The sequence below is a fragment of the Vulpes lagopus genome, chromosome 4, assembly GCF_018345385.1.
Source record: "Vulpes lagopus strain Blue_001 chromosome 4, ASM1834538v1, whole genome shotgun sequence".
Taxonomy (NCBI): Eukaryota; Metazoa; Chordata; class Mammalia; order Carnivora; family Canidae; genus Vulpes; species Vulpes lagopus.
Genome location: NC_054827.1, coordinates 47,836,665 through 47,859,950, shown reverse-complemented (window position 1 = coordinate 47,859,950; position 23,286 = coordinate 47,836,665). Strand labels below are relative to the sequence as shown.

The following is a 23,286-nucleotide window of genomic DNA, read 5'->3' as shown; positions in this document are numbered from 1 at the left end:
GAAGCTAGAGTGCCCAGTCCCGTGCTAGGTCCTTTGGGCTATCTTTGTAGATTTAAAAAGGAAGTACATTGAATAGCAAATGAAACCAAAGCAAAATTAAAAGACAACCTACAGAATGGGAGAAATTACTTGCCAATCATATATCTGATAAGGGATTAGTATCCAATACATATAAAGAACTCATACCCCCCAAAAAAAGAACTCATACAACCCAACAGCAAAAAAACAAACAATCTGATTTAAAAAACAGGCAGAGGAACTGAACATTTCTCTGAAGAAGACATACCAACAGGTATACGAAAAGGCCCTCAACTACACTCATCACTTTCTCTGAAATTATAGATTTCAGAGAAGGTGAAGAAGTGATACGAGACAAAAACCACAGTGTCTGTCTATGGCAGTACTTTAAAAATGATCAAGGACATCCAGTATTCTCGTCACAAAAAAGAAACGACAATCATGTGACATGAGAGAGGTGTTAGCCAACGCTGCAGTGGCAATATGTAAGTGCGCCAAATCGAATCACCACATTGTACACAATGTTGCATACATGTCACCACCAAATCAAAAGCACAATCAGATATCACCTCACCTGTTAGGCTGGCTATCAGCAAAATGACGAGCACTTACAAGTGCGGGTGAGGATGTGGGGAAAAGGGAACCCTTGAGCACTGTGGGTGAGAATGTAAACTGGTGCAGCCACTGTAGGAAATAGTATAGAGGGTTCTCAAAAAATGTATAATAGAATTATCATATGACCCAATGATGCCATTTCTGGGTGTGAAATAGATAGGAAATGAAATCCCTATCTAAAGCTGACATCTGCATCCCATGTGCATTGCAGCATTATTTACAATAGCCAAGACATGGAAACAACCTAGTGTCCACTTCAGATGAATGGAAATGAAGATGTGGTTTGTGTATACACAAACACAGACACACACACACACACACACACACACACACACACACACACACCCCGGAATATTCTCAGCCATAGGAAAGAAGGAAATCACACCATTTGCAACAATATGGATGGAACTTGAGGGCATTATGCCAAATGAAATAAGCCAGATAGAGAAAGACAAATACCATATGGTCTCATTTGTATGTGAATCTAAAAAAAAAACAAACTTAAAGAAACGGAGAGCAGACTGGTGGTTGCCAGAGGTAGAAGAAATGGGTGAAGGTGAGTCAAAGGTACAAACTTCCAGTTATAAGATACATGTGTCCTGGGGATGTGATGTACATCACGGTTAGTACGACTAATAGAACTTGATTGTACATGTGACAGTTCTAAGACAATAAATCTTTTGTGAGGTGATAAATGCTAATTAAATTTATTGTGTTGATCTGGCTCCAGAACCTGCCCCCTGGCTTTCTAGCTTTGCTCTGACCAGTAGCCACTGGTCACATGTGGCTGTTGACTACTTAAAATGTGGCTGGTCTGAACCGACATGTGCTGTGGGGAATACACATTGGATTTCAAAGACTTGGTTTGAAAGAAAATATCCTGTTGATATTTATATTGATGACATATATGAGCTTATATTTTAGATATATTGGGTCAAATAAAATGTATTATTATGATGGCTGCAATACTGTTTCTTTTCCCTTTTTTTAACCGGCCTACCAGAAAATGGCAAATTACATTTGGGACTCACATTATATGTCTACAGGACAGGAGTGCAGTCCTGTACTGTCCTCATAGCTTGCTGCCAGCATTAAATCAATCAAGATAAGGAGAGGACCTAGCACAGTGCCTGAAACAAATTAAGCACCAAAGGCTATTGTTAATATTAGTAAAATCAGGGGTTTTCACATCTTATAGTCAAGTTTGTTTTTCAGGCAACTTTTTATAACAAATTTTAAAAAGGAGCTCTGCGGGTGCCTGGGTGGTTCAGTCGGTTGAGAGTCTGCCTTTGGCTCAGTCATGATCCTAGGGTCCTGGGATCAAGCCCCATATGGGGTTCCCTGCTCGGAGGGGAGTTTGCTTCTTCCTCCACACTGCTCGTGCTCTTTCACTGTCTCTCAAATAAATAAAATCTTAAAACATAAATGATGTTCTGATCAAAGCAGAGAGACCTTGAGGTCTCCCCCCAAGGACCCATTCACACCGGGCACCTCCTCCCCAGGTTGGAAACCCACATGGCCAAGTCATCCAAAAATGTCCTTGAAGCTCTAGCATTACACATCTATAATTTCAGAGAAGGTGAAGAAGTGGCATGAGACAAAAAACCACGATGTCTGTCTGTCTATGGCAGTACTTTAAAAATGACCGTGGAGCTCCCATATTCTCGCCACAAAAAAGAAATAATAATCAGGTGACACGATAGAGGCGTTAGCTAACACTACAGTGGTCATCATATCGCAATATGTAAGTGCGCCAAATTGAATCACCACACCATACACAGTGTTACATGTCAATTATACCTCGATAAAAATTAAGTAAGTACCCTCCCCCCCCCCCCAAAAAAAAGATCATGGAAAAACTCTACCATTTTGCTTGGGGGAATCAAAGGGGTTGGTCCTGGGCCCAGCTAGACACAGTCCAAAAATCAGGCTGTCATGAATGTGTCATGGATCACTGTGGGTCCCCGGGTCATTGGCTGCCTACACCATACCTGGGCGCCACAGCCCTGCTCTGCTTCTGCTCCTCACCACTGCTGACTCCCCATCCAGCCACCAGCTGGGTGGGGAAGGCTCCCGGAGCTGACCCGAGGCACCAACTCCACGGAAGAGCCACAAGTGACACTCAGCCCAGACACCACAATGACTCTGCTGTCCTGAAGGCAACTCTGGCCCGGCAGCCCCAGTGTCTGCCAACCGAGCCTCCCAGCTCTTCCTGCAGCCCTCGCCCCTGGCTCTGCTGTATGTGTGTGTGTGTGTGTGTGTGTGTGTGTGGACGGGGACAGCAGCCAGCTCTCTGCCGGGCTCTCTAACAAGTTCCACGAGTCTGTTTGTTAAAGAAAAATTCCAGTGGGTCCATCCAACACATGGAACTCAAGTACAGAAATTATATTTATCCACCCCACTGCCAAGGAGATCACATGCCCCGTGAGTCACTCCAGATGTGCTCAAAAACAGCGTCTCTCTGTGGAAGCCCAGTCCCCAATCCCGGAGAGAGTCGAATTAGCAGAGGTCCCAATTCCTGTCCCAACCCCCCGACCCCCCCTTGTTTGATGTTCATTATTCTCCCACCATTCTGGAGCAGGAGAGGGCATCTGTGCACCTCTGCAGAGGGAAGGGGGTAAGAACTGTATCCTCACACTGGGAGGACCAGTAGGGGCATACCTGTAGCTCCGGAAGTCCCATTGGGTTTGCAGACAGTTTTTCACCTTTTTGGACGAAAAGATGTGTTGGAAGACGTTGCTGCTTCTGCTGTTGTGTTACGATGCCCAGGCCACTGTGTCCCACAGGTGGAGCAGGGGTAAGTGGCTTTGTGTTTGTTTGTTTGTTTGATGTTCATTATTCTTTTCTTAAATACAATTGGGAATTTGAGGGGGAAAGAGTAAGTTGGCAAAAGGAAATTAGAAGCCCTGCACTCCTCCTCCCTTTTATCCCCCTTCTGCCAATTGCTTTATGCTTCCTGATGTGTTAGAAGGTGCTAGAAGCTGATGAGGATGGATGGGACACTGCAAAATATCAAAGCCACTGAGGGCACCTGGTCGAGGTGAAGAAAGCAGAGGGCATCCCCTTCTGACCTCTTTGCCTCAAAGAAGATTGAGCAGACTCCCTTGAGCCCCCCACGCCCCTCACCCAGCAGCTGCAGCCAGGCAGGGCATGTCAAGGGCAGGTACCTGATGCTGGCGTCGTGGGACTCTGGGTGCTGCAGTGCAAAAGGCCTGCTACCCGGGGGACCCCAACAAGGGACGCTGGGCATTGGCTGTCCATATGGAGGTCTCCATGCTGCTTCCGAGCTGGGGTGGAAGACACCCTTCCAGCTGGGGAGAGCTGGCCCAGGGGCAGGAGAGGAAGAGTAACCCTTTGGCGTTGACGTGCGTACCGGACTGCTACTCCCACCCACCAGCCCCTGGGTCCACCTGGAACAGGAGGGAGCCCGGCGAGGCTGTTCCCTCATGGCCAACTTCCTTTCCCTTGGGACAATGTGGCATCTTTTTCCTATGCCCAGGACTGGCTCCAGTTGGAATACAGGCTCCAGTTAGCACGTCCAGCCGATTAGACTTGATCACTGCTGGGGACTGAGGGAGCAGGAGTGTGGACCTCTCTGTGCAGAGCTCACCAACCCTCCCCACTGCCTAAAGTCAACTGAGGTCTCTCTCCTCAAAAGCACCCGAAAAAGAAGTCAGACTCCTAGGTGTTTCTAGAAATCCAAAACAGGATGAGGGCTGGCCTGGAGGGAGGGGTGGGGGTGAGGGGCTGAGGCTCCAGGTTCTCCAGGAGAGTGTTGGGGAAGGAAGGAGCAGCCAGTGCGGAACTGGAACCGAGCAGCACAGAGCAAACGGATCTGACACGGGTGGGGAGCAAAAGGCGCTGCATTGATTCGGATTCTATTCCCTCATTTTTAGGCTTGAGATCAGGGACTTGCCAATTCTCTTAGCTGAGCTGTGAAATGATTGCTACTTAGAGGCAAATCATTAATGGAGCATTTTCCTTTTTTTCTGGTCATATCACCCACACATCCCTTCTCTGCTCGTGATGTGCACAGACTTTAGAGGCAACACTTGGGAAAGCAAAGAGACCTTGGCATTACCTTAGGCCACTTACCCTGTGTGCTACTGGGGCCCTTCCCTATTTTGTCTATTAGAAAAAGAGGATAATATCCGCCCCGCCCCCCAATGCAGAGGCCGTTAGAAAGCCAAATGAGATAATTCGCTTTATAACAAGGCTTGCAAATACCAAAGCCACGTCATGGGCAATCCTGCAAGGAACTCAAAGATTTAAGCCCGGCCTCTAATTAGCTGCGTGATGTCTGGCAAGTCTCTTAACCTCTCTGAGCTTTGATTCACTAACAGGTCACATATTAACCATATCAAAGCTTATCTTCGCTGCGCATGGTGAAGGTCATATCCAAAATGTGAATAACACGCTTTGCAAGTGGTGAAGCAGCTTATAAATGTGAGTGATCACCTACCACATAAACCAGTGGCAAGTTTTCTTTGAAGAAAGTTTGAGGCTCTCCTTCAACAGAAGGTTCTATCAGCAACGTCCTGGGAGCCAGTGCTATACCCGCACTGCTCCTCCCCGGGGAAGGTCTGCCCCTCCCCGGGGAAGGTCTGCTCCTAAATAACAATATCAAATCTATCTAGAGACAGGAAGCCTGCACAGCTGGACCAGAGGCCATGAGGGGGCAGCTTTGTTAAGCGCTGGATTAGCGGTTCCCGGCAGGGCTTGGAGTCAACAAGTGATAGAGTCCCTCCAACCATCATCAGAAGTCTTCCACGTAGTTGACTTTTTTTCATTTTTGACATTTTTTCCTAATTATAAAAGGAATACCCAACTGCCGTTTTTGAAAGATGGAATGGGAGTCACACCCAAGTAAAAAAACAACTTTTCCAAATGTACTTAACTGTTCCTTTCGCCTTCATCCTTACCCCCACCCCCACCCCAGCGCCAGGCCTAATTTAGAGGAATTCCCTGTCCATACAGCCTGAGGACGACCTCTCCCTGCGAGGTCCTCCTCCTCTTCCTACAACACCTCCCCCTCTCCCCCCGCCCTGGACCCCTCTCCGGCACCACCACCACCACCCACCCCATCCCTGCACCAGCACCCAGGCCTCCACCCTCTCCCACCCCCTGCCCCAAGTGGAAATGTAGAAATAACCCCAAAAGGAACACACCCTGCTGTCAGGACAGCCTCTCCCTACAAGTGCTCTCTAGGATTCCGCCCTGGGAGGCAGCTTTCCATGCCAGCCCCACCAGCTGGACCGAGACCCAGATGACTCACCTGTGGTTAGTGAGGCCAGCCCGGAAGCTGGACACATCTGGCCCAAGCCCCCAGGTCCTGCCAGCGTGCCCTTTGGGGGGCTGATGGGAACTAACCAGTCAAGAAAGAAAGAAAGAAAGAAAGAAAGAAAGAAAGAAAGAAAGAAATGTATTAAATACTATAAATAAGCGTTTTTATTAAACACATGTAAATTGTTCTTTTTAGAAGCAGTTTCATAGGGAAGAATGGCCCTTCAGTTAGCAGGTGGATTGTCTTTGTCAGGAGTCCCTTTTAGTGCTGTGTGTGTTTCCAGTCATGAACACTCCACGAAGGGCAGGGCCTGTGATTGGTGGATCCGTGTTCAACAGGTATTGACTGACTAACAGGACGTAGCTGAGCGCACCCCCGCCCCCCTGCAAGGCCGCAGCGCCTCCATGGGGCAGGCGCTCCTCTGAGCATCCGCAGGTAGGAAGGTAGAGGATGGGCAAGCAATCCACGAGCCCACATCACTCAGCTCGAAGGCGACAGATGGATTTTTGGCAGCCAACCCATGTCTGGGGCATCAGGGTCTGGCTGCCCTCCCTCACCACCCTGGAGAGGGTGGGCGTCCCCACCCAAGATCTTTCATAAAGGAAGTTTTTCCTTTCCACGCCCATTGCCATTTCCATTGAGTCGCTTCAAGGGATTCGTTGAAAATATCATTGGGTTTGGGCTGATATGGTGTGCAGCCTGAATCCCTTCCAGCAAGCTCTTTGGTACAAATGCTGTGTACAGTTACGTGGGAGCCATGGTTAGCCTTAATGCCATTCTGTTCATTAGACAAATTTGGAGGATTTGGGGGAGGAAGATTTTTATCCCAGATTACAGAAAGTCAACGAGAAGGTCAGGCTGCAAAGCAAAGATAGGCCCTTCCACTTAGGGAGAGTTTTGTCCGTATGTCTGGGCAAGAAGACTTGGATGGGCTAAAGTGTAGGGGAGACAGCTGCCAGCCTTTGATTGAGATCATTAAAAGTAGCTTCTCAGGGTACCTGGGTGGCTCAGCGGTTGAGCGTCTGCCTTTGGCCCAGGGGTGTGGGATTGAGTCCCACATCGGGCTCCCTGCATGGAGCCTGCCTCTCCCTCTGCCTGTGTCTCTGCCTCTTTCCCTGTGTCTCTCATGAATAAATAGATAAATAAAATCTTTTTAAAAAAAAAAAGTAGTTTCTCCTAGGGAGGAATACAGGCTCCTGGGAGATAAAGGGAGGGGATGGCAGAGACAGACCTTAACTATATTTTGATAATTAGCCAGCACTTGGAACTGCAAATAAGTTCTAGAATCAACTTGTTAGATAGAGAAGAATTGAGGGGCGTCTGGGTGGCCCAGTCAGTTAAGCGCCCAACTCTTGATCTCAGCTCAGGTCTTGATCTCAGGGTTGCGAATTCAAGCCCCATATAGGGCTCCACACCCAGCTTTTAAAAAAAGGGAGGGAGCCCCCCCCACCCACCCCGGAGAGAAGGATTTAGTAAAGCACTCTGTTTGAAAAGGGTGGAGTTTAATGACAAGGGTAGTTAATGTGTTTCTATGGGATCATCTAATCCTTCAATAGTCATGGCAGGATGCTATGTGCCGGGAATACGGTATCGAGCAAAACAGACAGGATCCTGGGATCCCTGGGTGGCTCAGCGGTTTGGCTCCTGCCTTCGGCCCAGGGTGTGATCCTGGGTCCCAGGGTCGAGTCCCGCATCAGGCTCCCTGCGTGAAGCCTGCTTCTCCCTCCGCCTGTGTCTCTGTGTGTCTCTCATGAATAAATAAATACAATCTTTAAGAAAAAAAAAAACCAGACAGAATCCCATGACCTCAGGGAGCTGACATCCTAGTAAGGGAAACTGACATAAACACGTATATAAGTAAGACCTCTGGTGTGCTGGATGACAATATATGAGAGACAGAGTATGCAGGATTATATTTTCAAATAGAGAAGTCAGGGAGGGTGTCCCTGAGGGCGTGACTGATGGCCTGGAGGAGACATGGAGTAAGCGACTGCTGGAGAAAGTAGTCCAGGCAGGAGAAACAGAGGTGCAAAGGCCCTGCAGTAGAAGCATGCCTGGTAATGCTCAAGGAAGCGGCCTGTGGCTAGGGTGGCAGGAGCCGGTGGGGAATAACAGGCTCGGAGAGGTAGGAAGAAGTCAAGTCACATAGCACCTGGTAGCCATTTGAAGATCTTTGGCTTTCACACTGAGTGAGATGGAAAGCCATTGAACGTTCTGGACAATGAGTGACAGCATCTGACCTATGTTTTCACAGAATCACTTTAGTTGTATTAAGAATAGGATGATTGGGGATCCCCAGGTGGCCCTGTGGTTGAGCGTCTGCCTTCGGTCCAGGGCATGATTCCGGAGTCCCAGGATCGAGTCCCATGTCGGGCTCCCTGCATGGAGCCTGCTTCTCCCTCTGCCTGTGTCTCTGCCTCTGTGTGTGTGTGTGTGTGTGTGTGTGTGTGTGTGTGTGTGTGTGTCTCATGAATACATAAATAAAATATTAAAAAAAAAAAAAGAATAGAATGATGGGGCGCCTGGGTGGCTCAGTTGGTTAAGCATTCGACTCTTGATTGCAGCTCAGGTCAAGATCTCAGGGTCGTGAGGTCGAGCCCTGCATTGGGCTCCATGCTCAGCGGGGAGTCTGCTTGAGGACTGCCCCTGCCCCTGCCCTGCCCCTCCCTGCGCTCACACACACTCTTTCACTCAAAAAAAAAAAAAAATCACATGTGATTCATTTCAGAATATGTTTAATACCAAATGCCTTCATCCATAATGAACTACATTATCTTCCCTGAGCCCAGTCTTCAGGCGCCACACCTGCGGGAAGATAGCATTGTCCTCCGTCCCTATCAGGGAGATAGGGTTTGGGAGCCTACAGGTCTCGATTTAATCTCAGTGCTACAGCAAACAAATCGGGTGGCCTAGGGCCAGTTTCTTAACCTCCACGTTTCTTCATCTATGAAAAGGCACGTTAGTACCCACCTGACGGCGCGCTGTGCAGCTAGGAGTGGGCCCACGAGCTGCCATGGCAGCTGAGCTTCGCATTGTGACCACTTCGGCCTGCGGTCCGAATGCATCTCCCAGCAGAAGAGCTGGACACGACCTGCCATAGCAGAGGACCCTGCAATCTCTGGATCCGGTTCCCGGACTATCTTAGTGCATGTGCATGACTTTTAGCAACTGGGTCCCTCTCCAGCCTCTGGCCTTGCACACTGCGTCCCGCTAACCCCCTTCTCTCAGAGAAGCTGCGTGGCTAATGGCCATCCGTGGGGAGCACTCAAGACTCCCTGCCATCAGCCTGCTGAAGATCATGCTGCCCCGAGCAGGTCACTGATCGCCCACAGTGCACGGGCACTAGGACTTGCAGGGACCCCCACAGAGGCAAGGGGTGCGAGAGCAGGACAGGGGAAAGCTCAGCAAAGCCTGAAGGGTCTCCGTGGCTGGTTTGGCTTTCTTTAGGCTTTTTAGAAGTCCCTGGCTTTGAAATCCTTTAAAACCACCCCCACCCATACACTGAGCCTTCCCTTGGAGCCCAGCCTCGTGCAGACTTCGAGGTCAAGGAGGGGAAGCATAGGCCCCCCTTGCTCCCAGGAGCGGGCCACCCCAAGGAACGTTTTCGGGGGGCCAGATGGCAAGATGTGAAATGGGGGGCCTGGCCGCAGAGGGCAGACGGGGGCCGCAGCGGTGGCAGGGTTGCAGGGAAGGGCCCCCCGGGGGAGCGGGGCTGGTTCCAGTCTGCACGGCTCTGCTCCCGGGAGCTGCTCAGCTCCCGCCTGGGCCGTTCGCATGTCTGGGAGTCCAGCCTCCGCTGTCGGAGACGAGAACATCTGGAGGGACTGTGTGTTTAACCTCTCACCCACATGTTTCGCTGTGGCCCGGACATGCCTTGTGTCCACCCCTGCCTCCAGCATCTCCGCAAAGGGGAACTTACACTCTCCGGGCCTCCCCCTGTTCACAGAAAGTCAGACCCGGGCCTCTCCGACGTTGGGCCCAGGGCCGGCTGCACTTGCACACCCAGCGCCGTCCGAAAGCATCTGCCTGCCCCCTGTCCCAGCAGCCCCAGCATGGGGACGAGTTCAGGCAGAAGGTGGTGGAAGCAGGTGGAGCCGGAGAACCAGGAGGGAGGGATCCATCCGTCAGCTTTCTGTGCTTCCCTGCACACACTTTCTGGGGCAATGATCTGCCTCCTGGTCTAGAGGCTGACACCTAAAATCGTCCCCAAACTGTGTTACCAGTTTTCAAAGAATCAGAATAAGGGCGCTTGGGAACAACAGCATTTTCATTATCCAGCTGAGCTTTGAATCCACAACCATTTTCCTCCCCATTCTTTGAGGAGTCATGGTCCACTTGATGGGGGGGGAGGGGGGTGTTAAAGGAGTGTTGGCGTTCACAGGGAGACAATTTCACCATGAAGAACTTCCCAGAAGGCGGCCATCCCAGAAAGGGCTCCATGCACAGGCCATTCATCCCCTCCTAGCCTCTTCACCTGCTGGGGTGTGGATTTTTTTTTTTTTTTAAAGGAACAATACCTGTAATTTCACAGTAAGAATGGAATCCCAGGAGAAGAATTAAATAAGTAAAGTTGCTCTCAGATCCTATCCCGAGAATGAGATTTCATCCACCCTCTCAAGGTAAGAAGAAAAGAAGGGCATGCAGAAAGAAGCAGGCCACGTCTTGGTCTAGGACCAGGTCTGGTCCTGGTGTCCTCTCCCACCAAGGAGAAAGTGGAGTCAAAGTACCTACCTTATTTGTGCCTCTATTCATTTGTCTCCAAGAACATGATGGCCCTGGTCTCCTTAGATGACCCCCACAGATGGGTGTGGGGTGTGCCTCGTGGCAGGACCCTGGATCTGGATAACCCAGTGGCTGCCCACTGCAAGGACCTGGGAGCTGTAAAAAGTCCTGCTGCCTACACCCACCCCAGAGATTCCCATGCATTGGCCTGGGAGCTGGCCTTCGGCCTTCAGGATTCTCCAAGCTCCCGGGTCAATATTGAGAACCGCTGGGTTAACTTCCAAGCGGCATCCGGCGAGGGCAGCTCCTTCTGCACGACGTTAGGTCAAGCACCCTCCGATTCTCAACCCTGGCTGCCCCTAGAAGCCACCGTTAGAAGTCTAGGAAGCTTCAAAAAAAAAATCTTCTGGTCCCATTTGCACTCTGGTTCCATTAAACCCAAACCTCTGTGGCTGGGACCCAGGCTTCACCCCTTTGGGTGATTCTAATGTGCAGTCAAGATTGCAAATCAGGGAGCAGGAGAGGCCTCCTTCCTCCACCTGCCACCATAGGGAGAGGCAATGAGCGAACAGAAACAAAGGTCTTCTCAAGCCCTAAAATCGATGGTTCTATGGGAAGTTGGCACTTTTCTGGCAAAGAAAACAAATTTTGCTAAACTGCTGGGCTAGGAAATATTGCTCTGCGATTCATTGGCTCCTTCCCCCGAAGGGCTCTGGGGGAGCAGAGCTGGTTACCCCACCGCTCCCTGGCCCTTGGTCGCCAACACCTGCACACTACCCCGGAAGCCTGCGGGGCTCTGCTGGGGGTGCAGAAACACGAAACCATCTGTATCCTCGCCCATGAGGAGCCCGCGGTGTAGATAATAAATGACTTACACAGTAAACAGTGTTACAGCAGTACGACGCCTTGCTGACCAGCTTTTTCCAGGAGGTGGGAGATGCCTACCAGTGAACTTTTCAGGAAATGCCCTTCACATCGAAGATGTTGCATTTTTATCACTTGCAATAGAAAACCCCAAATACTTGAGCAGTGCCCTGCCTTCTTTAACTGCAGTATGCTGGACCACACTGGACTCTTTCTGGATGGTTCCAAGGGCACCATCATCGAGAAGGAGAACTGTCACATAGGATTGCACAGCTTGTGCTTCACACACCTTTGGGGGGCGCTACTTACCTCCAGGTCTCTCGTGGATTTTTACAGCTAGCTGTCCAGGCTTCTGGTAGATCCCAATCAAGTGTCTTGAAGAAGATCCACGTTTTTTTGTTTTGTTTTTGTTTTTATTAAATCAGCTGGCAGCAAGATCACCAGTCACTTCTGCGCAGTGCTCTGGTACGAGGTGGGGCCGTGGGGTACACGGGGCTGTTGGCTCCCACCCAACACGATCCTGGAGGACTGCCATTTCTCATGATCATTCCCATACTCTGTAACAGTTTGTCTTCTCCTTCACCTGTCCCGCGTCACCCGCACCCCCCCGCCCCGCCGGCCTCCAGGGGCTCATCCATCTTCCTCCAGCTACAACTTCTAAATGCAGTCACCAAGGCATAACAACGGCAAGTCCTTGACTTCATAGCAAGTGCATCTCTAAGTCCGCCGGCCCTTGGGGGAAGCCCTGAGTTTAGCTCCACACACCCCGAGGGCCAAGTGTCAGGGTCTGGTGGCCACTCTCTTCCTGAACGTTGTCACCTGTATTCAGATTCCTGGCAGCTCTTGCAGATGCCTGGGGAATAGCCGCAAGTCTGCTCCTCTGATTAAAAGGGTTGTCCATAAACACGAACCGGCCCTTCACACTGATCAAGGGGACCGTATTATTAGAGAACTCCTTTGTTAAGTTAGGGAGGGCAAGGGGTTGTCGGTTTGCTCACTTCTGTTTTAGTTCACTTTACATAAATGCCTTAGGGGATACATATCCTATTTTTCAAGGCTTTCTGGGACGCTTCTGATGAGGAGCCAGGTTTGAAGTCACTGGTCTGAGCTAGTAACATCTGACACGCCTGGGAGCCCTCGGGGACACACCAGAGCTGTCACCTCTCCCCGCTTCACGGCCGCCACCACCTGGAGTCAGTTGCTCCCCAGGCCCGCTGGCCACCCTCCAGGCCAGCTGGGAGCAAGGAAGCCGTGTGCACGCCGTGGCCCCCCGAGCTAACTCTTGTTTCTTGCAGCTGTGCTCTTCCCTGCCGCCCACCGGCCAAAGAGATCCTCCTCGATGCCATTGAACCCCGTCCTGCAGAGCTCCCTGGACGACGTAGAACTGCTCTACGAGGTAGGCAGATGGGACAGTGGTCAAGTCCCGCCAAAGGCATTGCACCCTCTCTGTGGTCTCTTGGAGAAGGAGCCTAAGTGTGGGAGGATGAGCGGCCTCTTGCCGTAGGGCCTGGTCTAAACGAATTGGTAAAAAAATAAATAAATAAATAAATAAATAAATAAATAAAGGATTTGGTGGGCTCATCCCATCCTGCCCATCCCAGAATGAGGTCTTCCTCACACCTCCTTCCCATGATAGGGTCACTATCTAATTTTGGAGGCAAAATTAGAGATTTCCATGTGGCCCCACTACAGGCACCCAAGCAACATTCCCAAGCACAGGCCTTGAGGCAGGACCCGTCGGGGGGGCGGGGGTCAGGAGATGCCACACCACCATCTGAGGAGAGCCGTGTCCCTGTCCCCAATAACTGCATGCAAAGACCCCACCCCGCCTGCAGACCACGGGGGAGCTCCCCAGAGCTGCTCGGACTGGTTCACGATAAGGCTCCAGGTTCAGGATCCGAGCTGTAGCCCTGGCCCCCATCGGCTGTGTGACCTTGCGTAAGCCACCATCGCTCTCTGGGCCTGAATCTCCTCAACTGTTAACTGGGGAGCTATGGCCATCTCCGAAATTCCCCTCTGGCCTCTCACATCCCCCACGGACCAGAACTGTCTGGCTCGGAAAGAGACAGCCTACTGTGGCCGAGCGGTGAGCTGGGGGGAGGAGGGGAGATTTCAGATCCTGCCACAGAGAACCAACTTTGCCAAGTCTTGAACTTGGGAGTCACATGAACAGAGCTGTTCTAGAAAGATAACAGACAGTAGCATGGAGGGTAGATTAGCGCCAGGAGGAGTCAGAGACAGGGAGGAAAGTTAGAACTCGGAATCCAAGAGGCATTTATTAAGTTCCTGGTATGAGTCTGGTACGGAGTGGGGGACCCATGTGGCAGGCTCTGTGCTGCTCTTCAAGAACAGGTGAAAAATGTGGCCAGATCTCTGAATCCCACTTCATTCCTAGCACCATTCTCTGCATCCTTCGAATTCAACTTCTGATCTTGGATTACCCAAAATAGTCAGTTCATGCTTTAGGAGATCTTTGGTGGATGTGAGGGAGGGAGGCAGGGAAGCAGGGGCTGGTGCGGTGGTCCAGACCACTGGTGACAATGAGCAGTCACTGAAACAGTGGCTTTGTGTCTGGCAGGGTACTAGACGTCGTCCGTACTTGTCTTACTTCTCTCAATATCCCAGGGAAGTATGGTCACTAATCATTTCACAGAGGAGGAAAATGAGGCTCAGAGAAGTTGAGTCACTCGTCCGGGGGGTGACACAGCCAGTGGAAAGGTCAGAACTGGAACCTTTTAGGCAGCAGCCGCCCTAAATGAACATCTGTGATAACGATCGCAATGATGCCCTCCTCGATGCCCGAATGCTTCATGTCTTTCTCCGTCCCGTGTCTCTCTCTCCAGTTCCTGCTAGCTGAACTTGACATCAGCCCTGACCTGAAGATCGCCATCAAGGACGAGGAGCTGGCCTCCTTGAGGAAGGCCGCTGACTTCCATATCATCTGCAATGACGTGATCCCCAAGCACATCCCGGATATCCGCCGGCTGAGCGCCAGCCTCTCCAGCCACCCTGGCATCCTCAAGAAGGAGGACTTTGAAAGGACAGCGCTGACCCTGGCCTACACGGCCTACCGCACAGCCCTGTCCCAAGGGCATCAGAAGGACATCTGGGCCCAGTCCCTCCTTAGCCTCTTCCAGGCCTTGCGGCATGACTTGATGCGGTCCTCGGGCCCCAGAGGGTCTCCCTGAGAGACCGGCCCACACCAGGACCATGGGACAGGGACCAGCACACACAGTAATCCAAATACTCTTCCTTCTCTACTCCGTTTACAGAGCCCAGCAACAAAGCACATGCCACCAACTCAGAGTAGCGGAGGTAAAACAAGTGGCGCCATGTTCTTTGCCCTTTGTAGATCCCTGACAAGCACGTTGACCCATGTCACCATGTGACCTGCACTGGAAGAAAGGGCAAGGGTGGGAATTCGAGATTCCTCCAAAGGCCAAATGATTTGCTGAGTGTCATGTGGAAGTCTAGGATATGCCTCAACACTGAGTGACTGCCACAAATACCCTAGAGCAAGGCCAGAGCTAGAGGATCCAGCACAGAGGTTTGGGCACGGCGGGAAGATGGAGGACAGACCTCTGGGGTGTGAGTTGATTAAACATCTTTCCAAAGATTCTATGGTAGAATATTAAAAAAAAAAAAAAAAAGCCAACCTAGAGCTATAGCCAGATAAATACGTTGTTGGTCAAAGATAGGCTTCTCAACTTTTCCAAAAGTCACCAAGAAGAATCAGTTAGAAAAGCAGTAATTTAATGACCTATATGTCTTGATTCTTCTTCTCTGAAAGCTGAGCTAACACAGAGGAGAAACAGGAAGGGGGCTGCCTTCCTGGGGAGAAGCAGAAAGGCTGCCAACAGTCATGCCCTGGCTCCTGTCTTCTCAACAGAGAAAGCAAGCTGGGTGCACAGAGGGTCCCCCTAATGAGGAGGTGGCACCAACGGCCATGCCTAGCCGAATGCTTGAAATTATTTAGCACCATCAGAAAATGAGATGCTCCAAATAAAGATATTTCGGATGATGGAATTTCCCCTCTCAAATGCCAAAACTTTCCTTCTAGCAATATTGACCTGGTATCTTTTTAAACTACACATACGAAACACCTTAAGCTTTTATTTAGTTCTCTTGAAGAATCCTGATGGAGTTGGATAAAACACCTCTAAGAGGGCTCTGCTTCTGAAATGTCCATGATCACTGAGGGAACCGTGAGCTATTACAGAGAGGAAAGCAAGACCGAGGGGTCTGTGGGACTGTCCCAACCAGCCCTGGAAGGCCCCGGGCCTGTGTGCTAACTCTGTGTGTATGGGAGCTCCTCTGTCGCCTTCTTCACTGTGAGACTGTCAGAGTGCACTTTTTCTTTCTTGCCTACGTTTGCAATTTGTTCTTTTGTAGAAGAACAGGATGGCAAGGCTTGTTACAACCCGATGTCAAGTAAGTGTTGGTAGATGAAGGTCTCTGCTCGCAGTGAAGCACCGGGCTCTCATACAGATTCCTCACCAGCTCAGAGATCTTTCTGGCTCCCCTAGGTTGACGGCTGGGTTTGGGAGGCTAACACCGAAAGAGGTCTAACCTTTGCATGAGTGAGACCTTATCAGGCTAAATTTGATTCCGAAATGGGTATTTAACAACTGTCACTTGGTGATGCCTAAAGCTGCTCTGGACTTCTTAAAAACTTCATGATTGCCAAGCAGCCCAAGCTGCATGATCGCTTTGGAGAAATAACATCCTGATGTTCTTGGGCTCAGTATATTAATAACTTTAAATTTAGCGCTGATACATGCTTTTTGTTCAATTTCTCTGTTGGTATAGAGTCTCTGATACATGCTTTTTGTTCAATTTCTCTCTAATGTTCTCTTTGACACACGGTCACTAAGCTGGTCTCTTTTTGTTTTACTTGATGTCTCTTCTGCTCTTTCTTGGGGCCCAATGCTGATTATCTTTGGATCCACCTCTTCGAGGCATCTCCCAGTCTCTGTTGGTTGACTTTTGCTCACTCGAACTCTGCCTGCCTGCACTCTGACACCCATTGTCTTTCCACCCCCTTTAGGTATCACTGTGTAACTCAAACAAAGGTCAATGTACAGGGTCAGGATTTCCCAAGAGGCAGATTAGCCTCATGGCCTGCCTTCACTATTTGCACTTTCCCTAGATGTGGGATGGGGAGGAGGTAGGTGAGCAGAGGCCACAACCCTTCATTGTGCAATAGCCTGACATCAGAGCCTTGTATCCCACCCCAGGGCCCCACCCCCATCAGGATAGATCTGAGCGCTTTCTTCCAGTCACTGGGTGGGAAGACCACCCTGTAGTCCCTGGCTACCATGTTATGATATACATGGCTGCTTTGACAGGTAGGAGATCCATGAATGGGAGGATGGTCCCTAGGACCAGTGATCAAATGGTAGTTCATTCACCCAGCAGCAAAAAATTAAAAGCACTTGTGTAGTCATAAATTGGGGCCCATATTTACGTGGCAGTCAATGATTGAAAAAAAAAAAAAAAAGAAACGAGAAGGGCATGACCTTTTGAAAGGCAAATGAAAATTTCATTTTCAGTAACTGGATGACACTATTAATTACTATTTTAGGCTGATCACAAAGTGATCGTTTACCCACAAGAAATTTTATAACAATAACTTTATTTGGGTGCAAAATCAAATATATCGCTCGCCACCACCACCCCAAGACCCGACCTTTGCTCAAGGAACAGTGAAGTAATAGACTGGACAGAAACGGACTGTCCCATTTTTGCCTCATTAATACCACACTGTAAACACCATGATCACAACCGGGTCACGTTTTGCCCTATGTACTCATAGACCGAATAATTGGGGATGTGGTGTCTGTGGCGGGCATTGCCATTTCTATACCAACGGGGACTTTTAGGATCTAAAAATTCTGAAACTTCTTCCAGGGTTGGAATCCTCATGGCCACCTCTGGTGTCACTCAAGAGACATTGAAAAACATCAATGTTTTTCTGAAACTTCCATTGCTCTATCATCTATCACCTTGAGTCTAAAAGAGAATCACCTCAGTGATAAATCAGCCAGAATATGTTTCTACAGGTGAACTGGTCTCAAATGAAATGCTTGTCAAATGTCTACATGGCGTCCCTTAGTCTCCTAACCCCTTTTTAACGTCTTACGTGTTTTTAGTTGTGGTCACCAACACAACGCGCGATTTTCCATCCCAATGTCTATGTGTGAGGTATGGAAACGCTCGGACAGATCTCTAGAACTTTTCATCTTGCAAAAAAAAAAAAAAAAAAGAAAAATGATACTTCTGGAACCATCCCCCCTCCCCCTCTGCCCCGCAGTGCCTGGCAACTGCCTTTCTCCTTTCTGTTTCTAAGAGTTTGACTACTTTAGATACCTCATCTAAGTGGAACCTGCCTTGTATTTCTCAAGCACAGTATTCTGGAAAATGTTTTCTTCATCTGAAAAATGGATAAAGTCCTGAGGGAGAACTACTGGTCTTAACTGTGTTGCTCACCTTACCTAATTTTATTTAACAATTAATCACTTATGGTGTAATAAAAATGTCATGATTGAGTTTACTAGGCTCAGTGGAATCTTTGTCATGTCAGATTATCTCACCAAGGAATTTGAAGTGGTCTAGGGGTTTAGTGGTGGATGTTGATTTCCTCCGCTGTTTATTATTTTTCAACCTCTTTACTATTTGCCACCCAGACATCACACAGTGTGGTCTGGTTCATTCTGAGTTTCAAAATCATCACGAGAATGAGGCCCGAATGGAGCGGGTCTCCACTGGGGCGGGTCTTTAAGACGTGTTTAGAGAGATGGGTCGCTGTCGCCCATCCTACAATGGCAAGATAACCTCAAGGGAACCTGGACTGTCCATAATTGCACCTGCCTTGGAAGTCAAGAAGAACTGGTTTTCTGGAGTCACTTCTCCAGTCACTTTGCTTTTAGCCTGGGGATCATTTCCAACTGGTATAGCTGCACACCTGGGGGTGCCGTTCTTGCATTTTGCGAATTCAAGAAAACAAGGGTAACCTTAGCCATGTGTCCCTTCTGGAAAAAAAAAAAAAAAAAAAAAGAGGCTAACAGCTTCTCCTGATCTCGAAGCAGCAGAAATTCCAGAGTGCAACAGCTGCTAGGGCCCTGACCCTGAACTCCTCAGCTTCTTCTCTGCCCTCCCACGTCCTTCCTCCTTGCATACCAGCAAAAGGAAGCTTTCTGCTTCTTTTTTCGTAAAGAGCCTCAGAGGGGAGCACTTGAGCCCCTACCCCAGTCAAGAAAGACCACTGATGTCTGGGCTCCAGGGGTCTTGAGCTGAGACTGACATCTAGACTTTTCGAGAGAGGTAGCTATCCTTCCCAATGTCCCTAAAAAGGTCTGTGGTCTTTCTTACAGGCTAACACTCTCTGCTGACCCAGATGCTTCGTATTCACTCAGACGCTGAAGCAAACGGTCTTTGTCATCAGCAAAGTCTGAAGGGCTTAATACTGTACACCCCGGGGGGGCAAATTTCTCCAGAATTATGATTTCATTTTCTCCCTGCCACCAAACACATGGTCCTAAGGGCTGCATTAGGAAGTGGCTCTCCCAGGGAAAGCTCTGCGTGAGTGGGATTATGCTTACGGTGATGATCATCACTCCAGCCCCTAGGATGTTTGAGAAACAAAAATAAGCTCTGCAAGTTGCCTGGGTTCTGCAGACTCAGCAGGCCCCTGCTGGGACCAACCAAGGAGTGCAGTTGGAAGAGATACGCCTGGATCTTTCCAACCTACGATTGGCTCTGAGGCCTGGGCGGGGCTGCTGCTCCCTCCGGCTTCCCATAGGTGAAGGAAAGTTAAGGTGGACCTCCCGCAAGATTTTGTCCCGTGACAGCAAGGAAAGTCTTGGGGATTTTTTTTTTCTGCTTTGGAGGCCCAGGCTCCAGGCAAATTATAAGTGGGAAACCAGTTTGAAGGAAAGAAATTGGAACCGAGTGCAGGTGCCAGATCCTGGGGAGAGAAGACCAGCCCTGTTTGAGGCCTGCACCTGCCGCCGCCAAACTTGGGGGCCCGTGTTAAGGGAAGGGGGTGCAGCAAGCAGAGGTAGAGGAGAAATTGGTACTGCCCCAAACGGGCCATCAGACAGAGGAAAACTGATGGAGGGTACTTATCACATGTGCTCGGTAGTCTTCAGTTTCTAAAGCCTGTCGATGATTTCTTCAAGGCTCAACAGCAGCAGCAGAGGTGCGACTTTGATTGGTTAGGGGGGCTTTTGCCTGAGCCCTAGGATGAAGTTTCTGTACTGCTAACCGAGCCAAGGGGGACCCCACTATGCCTCCATCCATCACCCTCCCCCGGTGCCTTTCTGCTGGGCCGAGAACGATGCTCAGCAACCCCACCTAAACCCGAGGCCCGGCGCCTAGGCTTCCGTGCACCTGAGAGGAGCTGTCACTGTCCTCCTCTTCTGCCCCCAAGACAGGAGAGGACGCTTGGAAGCCCAGAGGGGTTGAAGAAGTCTTTCTGCACTGAGCCGAGGTGGTGAGCGGCGGAGGGAGGGCGCGCAGGGTCACCATGGGCCTGCTCAGGGGCCTCCTCGGCGCCAGGAACCTGCTGCTCGTCATCTTCGTGCCGCTGCTGCTGCTGCCACTGCCCGTGCTCCACCCCAGCAGCGTGAGTACCGCCGGGCCGTGCGGGGAGGGCAGGTGCAGGTGCAGGTGCAGGTGCAGGTGCGGGGCCAGGGGGAGCCCTGGATGGGGTTTTTCGGGGGGGGAGGCCTGGGTGCTTCCCCCACCCCGTTCCCAGGGCCCGGAACTCTTGTCCTAGCCAGGGGTGAGGGGTGGCCGGTGGCTGAACCAGCTCATGGGTGCTATGCCGTCATCGGGCCACCTGTACAGTGTGGGGGGGCCACACACTGTGCCCCAGGACTGGCCCATGGCCAGGTCACTCTGTGACCGTGGCTCTGTGAGGGAGCAAGGAGGCCTCCCAGTAAGGTGGGGTACCGGGGGAGGGGGTCACCCTGCAGGAGGGTAGTGGGGGCGTTGCCCAGAGGCCCCTCTGCACCCAGCGGGCTCCGGGGGCAGGCCATGCTGGGTGCTGAGAGCTACACTTTAAAATGCAATGGCCTGGGACGCTTGGGTGGCTCAGCAGTTGAACATCTGACTTTGGTTAAAGGGGTGATCCTTGAGTCCCAGGATCAAGTCCTGTGTCGGGCTCCCTGCATGGAGCCTGCTTCTCCCTCTGCCTGTGTCTCTGCCTCTGTGTGTGTGTGTGTGTGTGTGTGTGTGTGTGCGTGTGCATGTGTCTCTCATGAATAAATAAAATCTTTAAAAATAAAATAAAATGCAATGGCCCAAGTCCCCCTGAATCTTACATTGGGAGCAGAGCCTGGCATCGTGCCCCAGCCCCATGCACATGGCCCTTTGATCCTTTGTAGCCTCTGTGGTTTCTCCTCTGTGCACTTGAAGGAGAGACATGCAATGACACAATAAAAAAAGAAATAAGAGCCCCCAACTCTAGACCATGGCCTAATTTTTGACTGGGTCCTTGTGAGCAGAGATGCCAAAGCTTTGGCTCTGCCTTGCGCTTGCTTCTCAGACTACCCTTCTCCTCCCTTCCCTTCCTGTCTCCCTCCTCCTCCTCCCCCTCCTCCCCCTTCCTCCCCCTCCTCCTCCCCCTCTGCTCTCTCTCCTCCCCCTCCTCCTTCCTCCTCCTCATCCCTCTCCTCTCCTCTTCCCCCTCCTCCTCCTCATCCCTCTCTTCTCCCCTTCTCCCGCTCTCCTCCCCCTCCTCCCCCTCCTCCCCCCTCTCCTCCCTTCTTCAGGGGCTTTACCCCTAGTCCCGCTGGCACTACCCTTGAGACTTCAGGAAAAACAAGCTGAGAGAAGTTAATCATGTTTGTGAGCGGAGAAGAGATTTTCCAGGCAGCTCCCCGAGTAACTTGGTAACCAGCACTGAGTTATAAAGTTAAATAGAGGGGATTAGAATGGCTCGTCTTGAAAACAAACTGGCTTAAATCTTTACTAGAATAAATACCCCGGAGTGCCAGGGAGACGCTGATTAACAGCAGGCTGGGATTAGCAGACAGAGTTTGCTGCTGACAGTTTTCCTGGCCTCACGCTAGTCAATTCTCTGCTCTAGCCGAATGGGCTGATTTCCTCTTTTTCTTTCTTCCTTGTTTCATGGTGTGTTGTTGTTGTTGTTACTCAGTGCCTGACGCATTTAAGAGAATGTTCTCCAGACACGTGGGCCTCTTCTGCACAGCGGGATCAGGAACCTCTGTGTCCCCCGAAGCCAGCCCCATCTCTGGGGACCATGACTCTAGGCTATGGTGTTGTCTACCTTTCACCCTGGGGCCCTGGCTTTGAGCTTCTCGGTCACCAGTGACCGAAGTATCCACAAGAAGAAAAAAAGTAAAATTACAAGTTATTGAAGTAGGCAAAATAATCTATAAATTCGATGGAAGACAGGTGTTATAAAAAAAAAAAAAGAGGAGAAAAAAAATCTTAAAACAAGAGGAGAAAAAAGTGGTGAGTCTCTGCTCTGTTTGGATCTATCGATGACCCTTGAACAGATTTTTTCGGCTGGGCTTACTGAGACCAAGAGCCTATGTCCTCTCTTGGCCTAACTTTCTCTGTCAGGCTCAGCTTCAACCTTCAAATGTGGTGTCTCAACAGCCACAGCGGTGGCATTCGGGGCCACATAACTCTTTGTTGTGGGGAGGGCTGTCCTTTGCCTTGTAGGATGTTTGCAGCATCCCTGGTCTTCACCCATTAGATGCCAGTAGCACACAGTGTCCCCCCGCCCCCAACTAGGACCGTCAAAATGCTTCCAGAGATTACCAAATGTCCCCTGGCCGGCAAAGGGACGGCAAAGGGGGGGTGCAGAATCACCCCTGTTAAGAACAAGTGCCCTTTTAGGAAATTCGACGTAACACTATGCCAGAGCTTCCCAGCTGGTGCGCACGGCTGGGTATCTGGACGCCCATAGCCCTGGGGGCAGCTAGATGGAGCCTGGGGTGGCCAGTGCCCTCAGAGCTGGATGCAGCTGGCTTGCCACTGCCACCTGGTGTGCCCTGCAAAGATGACTCCTCTGCGTGCCACAGTGCCAGCAAGAGTTCTGCTCACCCTTTATGGTGCCATACAATCGCCTTGCGGTCACCAGCGCCCACAGTAAGCTCAAACCAACACGTAGAACATCTCTTGCCCATTCTTACTCCCGGGCCTGGAACTTTTCGAGTCTGGTATTTAATCCCCAAGATTCCTAAATGGACCTGTTTGCTCTGGGCTGGCACTGAGAGACGTGACCTGGCCAGACGTGACTCCCGGCCTGCTGTTCCGATGGGTTCTTCAATGAGATAGGCCATAGCGACATTTTAGGAAGGATTAGAATGACCTTTCCCCTTTTCCTGCCCAACGCTCTAAAACCAGGGGCCCAGACTTGGTTTAGCATGTTACAGAAGAGGAGGGTACAAGAGGGCGGCCTTCATAATTGAGCCCTGCTTTGGTATCCCTGGTGGGATAAAAGTTCTACCCACAGCCCCAAGCTAAATTTCGGAAAGGCCTCACAGTCACTTATGACAGCAAATGAACAGACCCTCAAGCCCTTTCCAGTGAACTTTGAATGGAACATCATGGAGGTGACCAGACAGCACGGGAAAGAACAGACATAAACATCAGTAGGTAGCGGGGTCAGGAAACATCCCATATGGGGAGAGGCCCCCTTTGAGCTCCCTCTTTTATTTGTAAACAGAAGCAAAAGGAGAAGTGACAAGAAGTGACTATCCCTTAAAGGCACTGCCTGAACCCTCATCGACCCCTAGGCACCTGCT

General features: G+C 50.5%; 2 protein-coding genes across 2 annotated transcripts in view; both read left to right on the top strand.

The window, feature by feature from the left end:
• Positions 1-3,115: 3,115 nt before the first annotated feature.
• Positions 3,116-18,056, top strand: FAM180A (family with sequence similarity 180 member A). Its single transcript, XM_041751356.1, has 3 exons — positions 3,116-3,430; positions 12,799-12,899; positions 14,347-18,056. The coding sequence occupies exons 1-3, from the start codon at positions 3,355-3,357 to the stop codon at positions 14,689-14,691; spliced, it is 522 nt and encodes a 173-aa protein (XP_041607290.1). The 5' UTR covers positions 3,116-3,354; the 3' UTR covers positions 14,692-18,056.
• Positions 18,057-19,372: 1,316 nt separating this feature from the next.
• The window catches only part of SLC13A4 (solute carrier family 13 member 4), a 43,118-nt gene continuing 39,204 nt past the window's right edge, over positions 19,373-23,286 (top strand). Inside the window, exon 1 of the mRNA XM_041751280.1 lies at positions 19,373-20,129. Within this exon, the coding sequence (XP_041607214.1) occupies positions 20,031-20,129 (99 nt within the window). The 5' untranslated portion in view covers positions 19,373-20,030. The remainder of the gene's footprint in view (positions 20,130-23,286) is intronic.

Bases quoted from the DNA above. Each gene is read 5' to 3' on its own strand.
- FAM180A (XM_041751356.1), top strand. From the start codon at position 3,355: ATGTGTTGGAAGACGTTGCTGCTTCTGCTGTTGTGTTACGATGCCCAG. The intron at 3,431-12,798 runs GTAAGTGGCTTT...TGTTTCTTGCAG, and splicing joins GTCCCACAGGTGGAGCAGGG to CTGTGCTCTTCCCTGCCGCC. The intron at 12,900-14,346 runs GTAGGCAGATGG...CTCTCTCTCCAG, and splicing joins ACGTAGAACTGCTCTACGAG to TTCCTGCTAGCTGAACTTGA.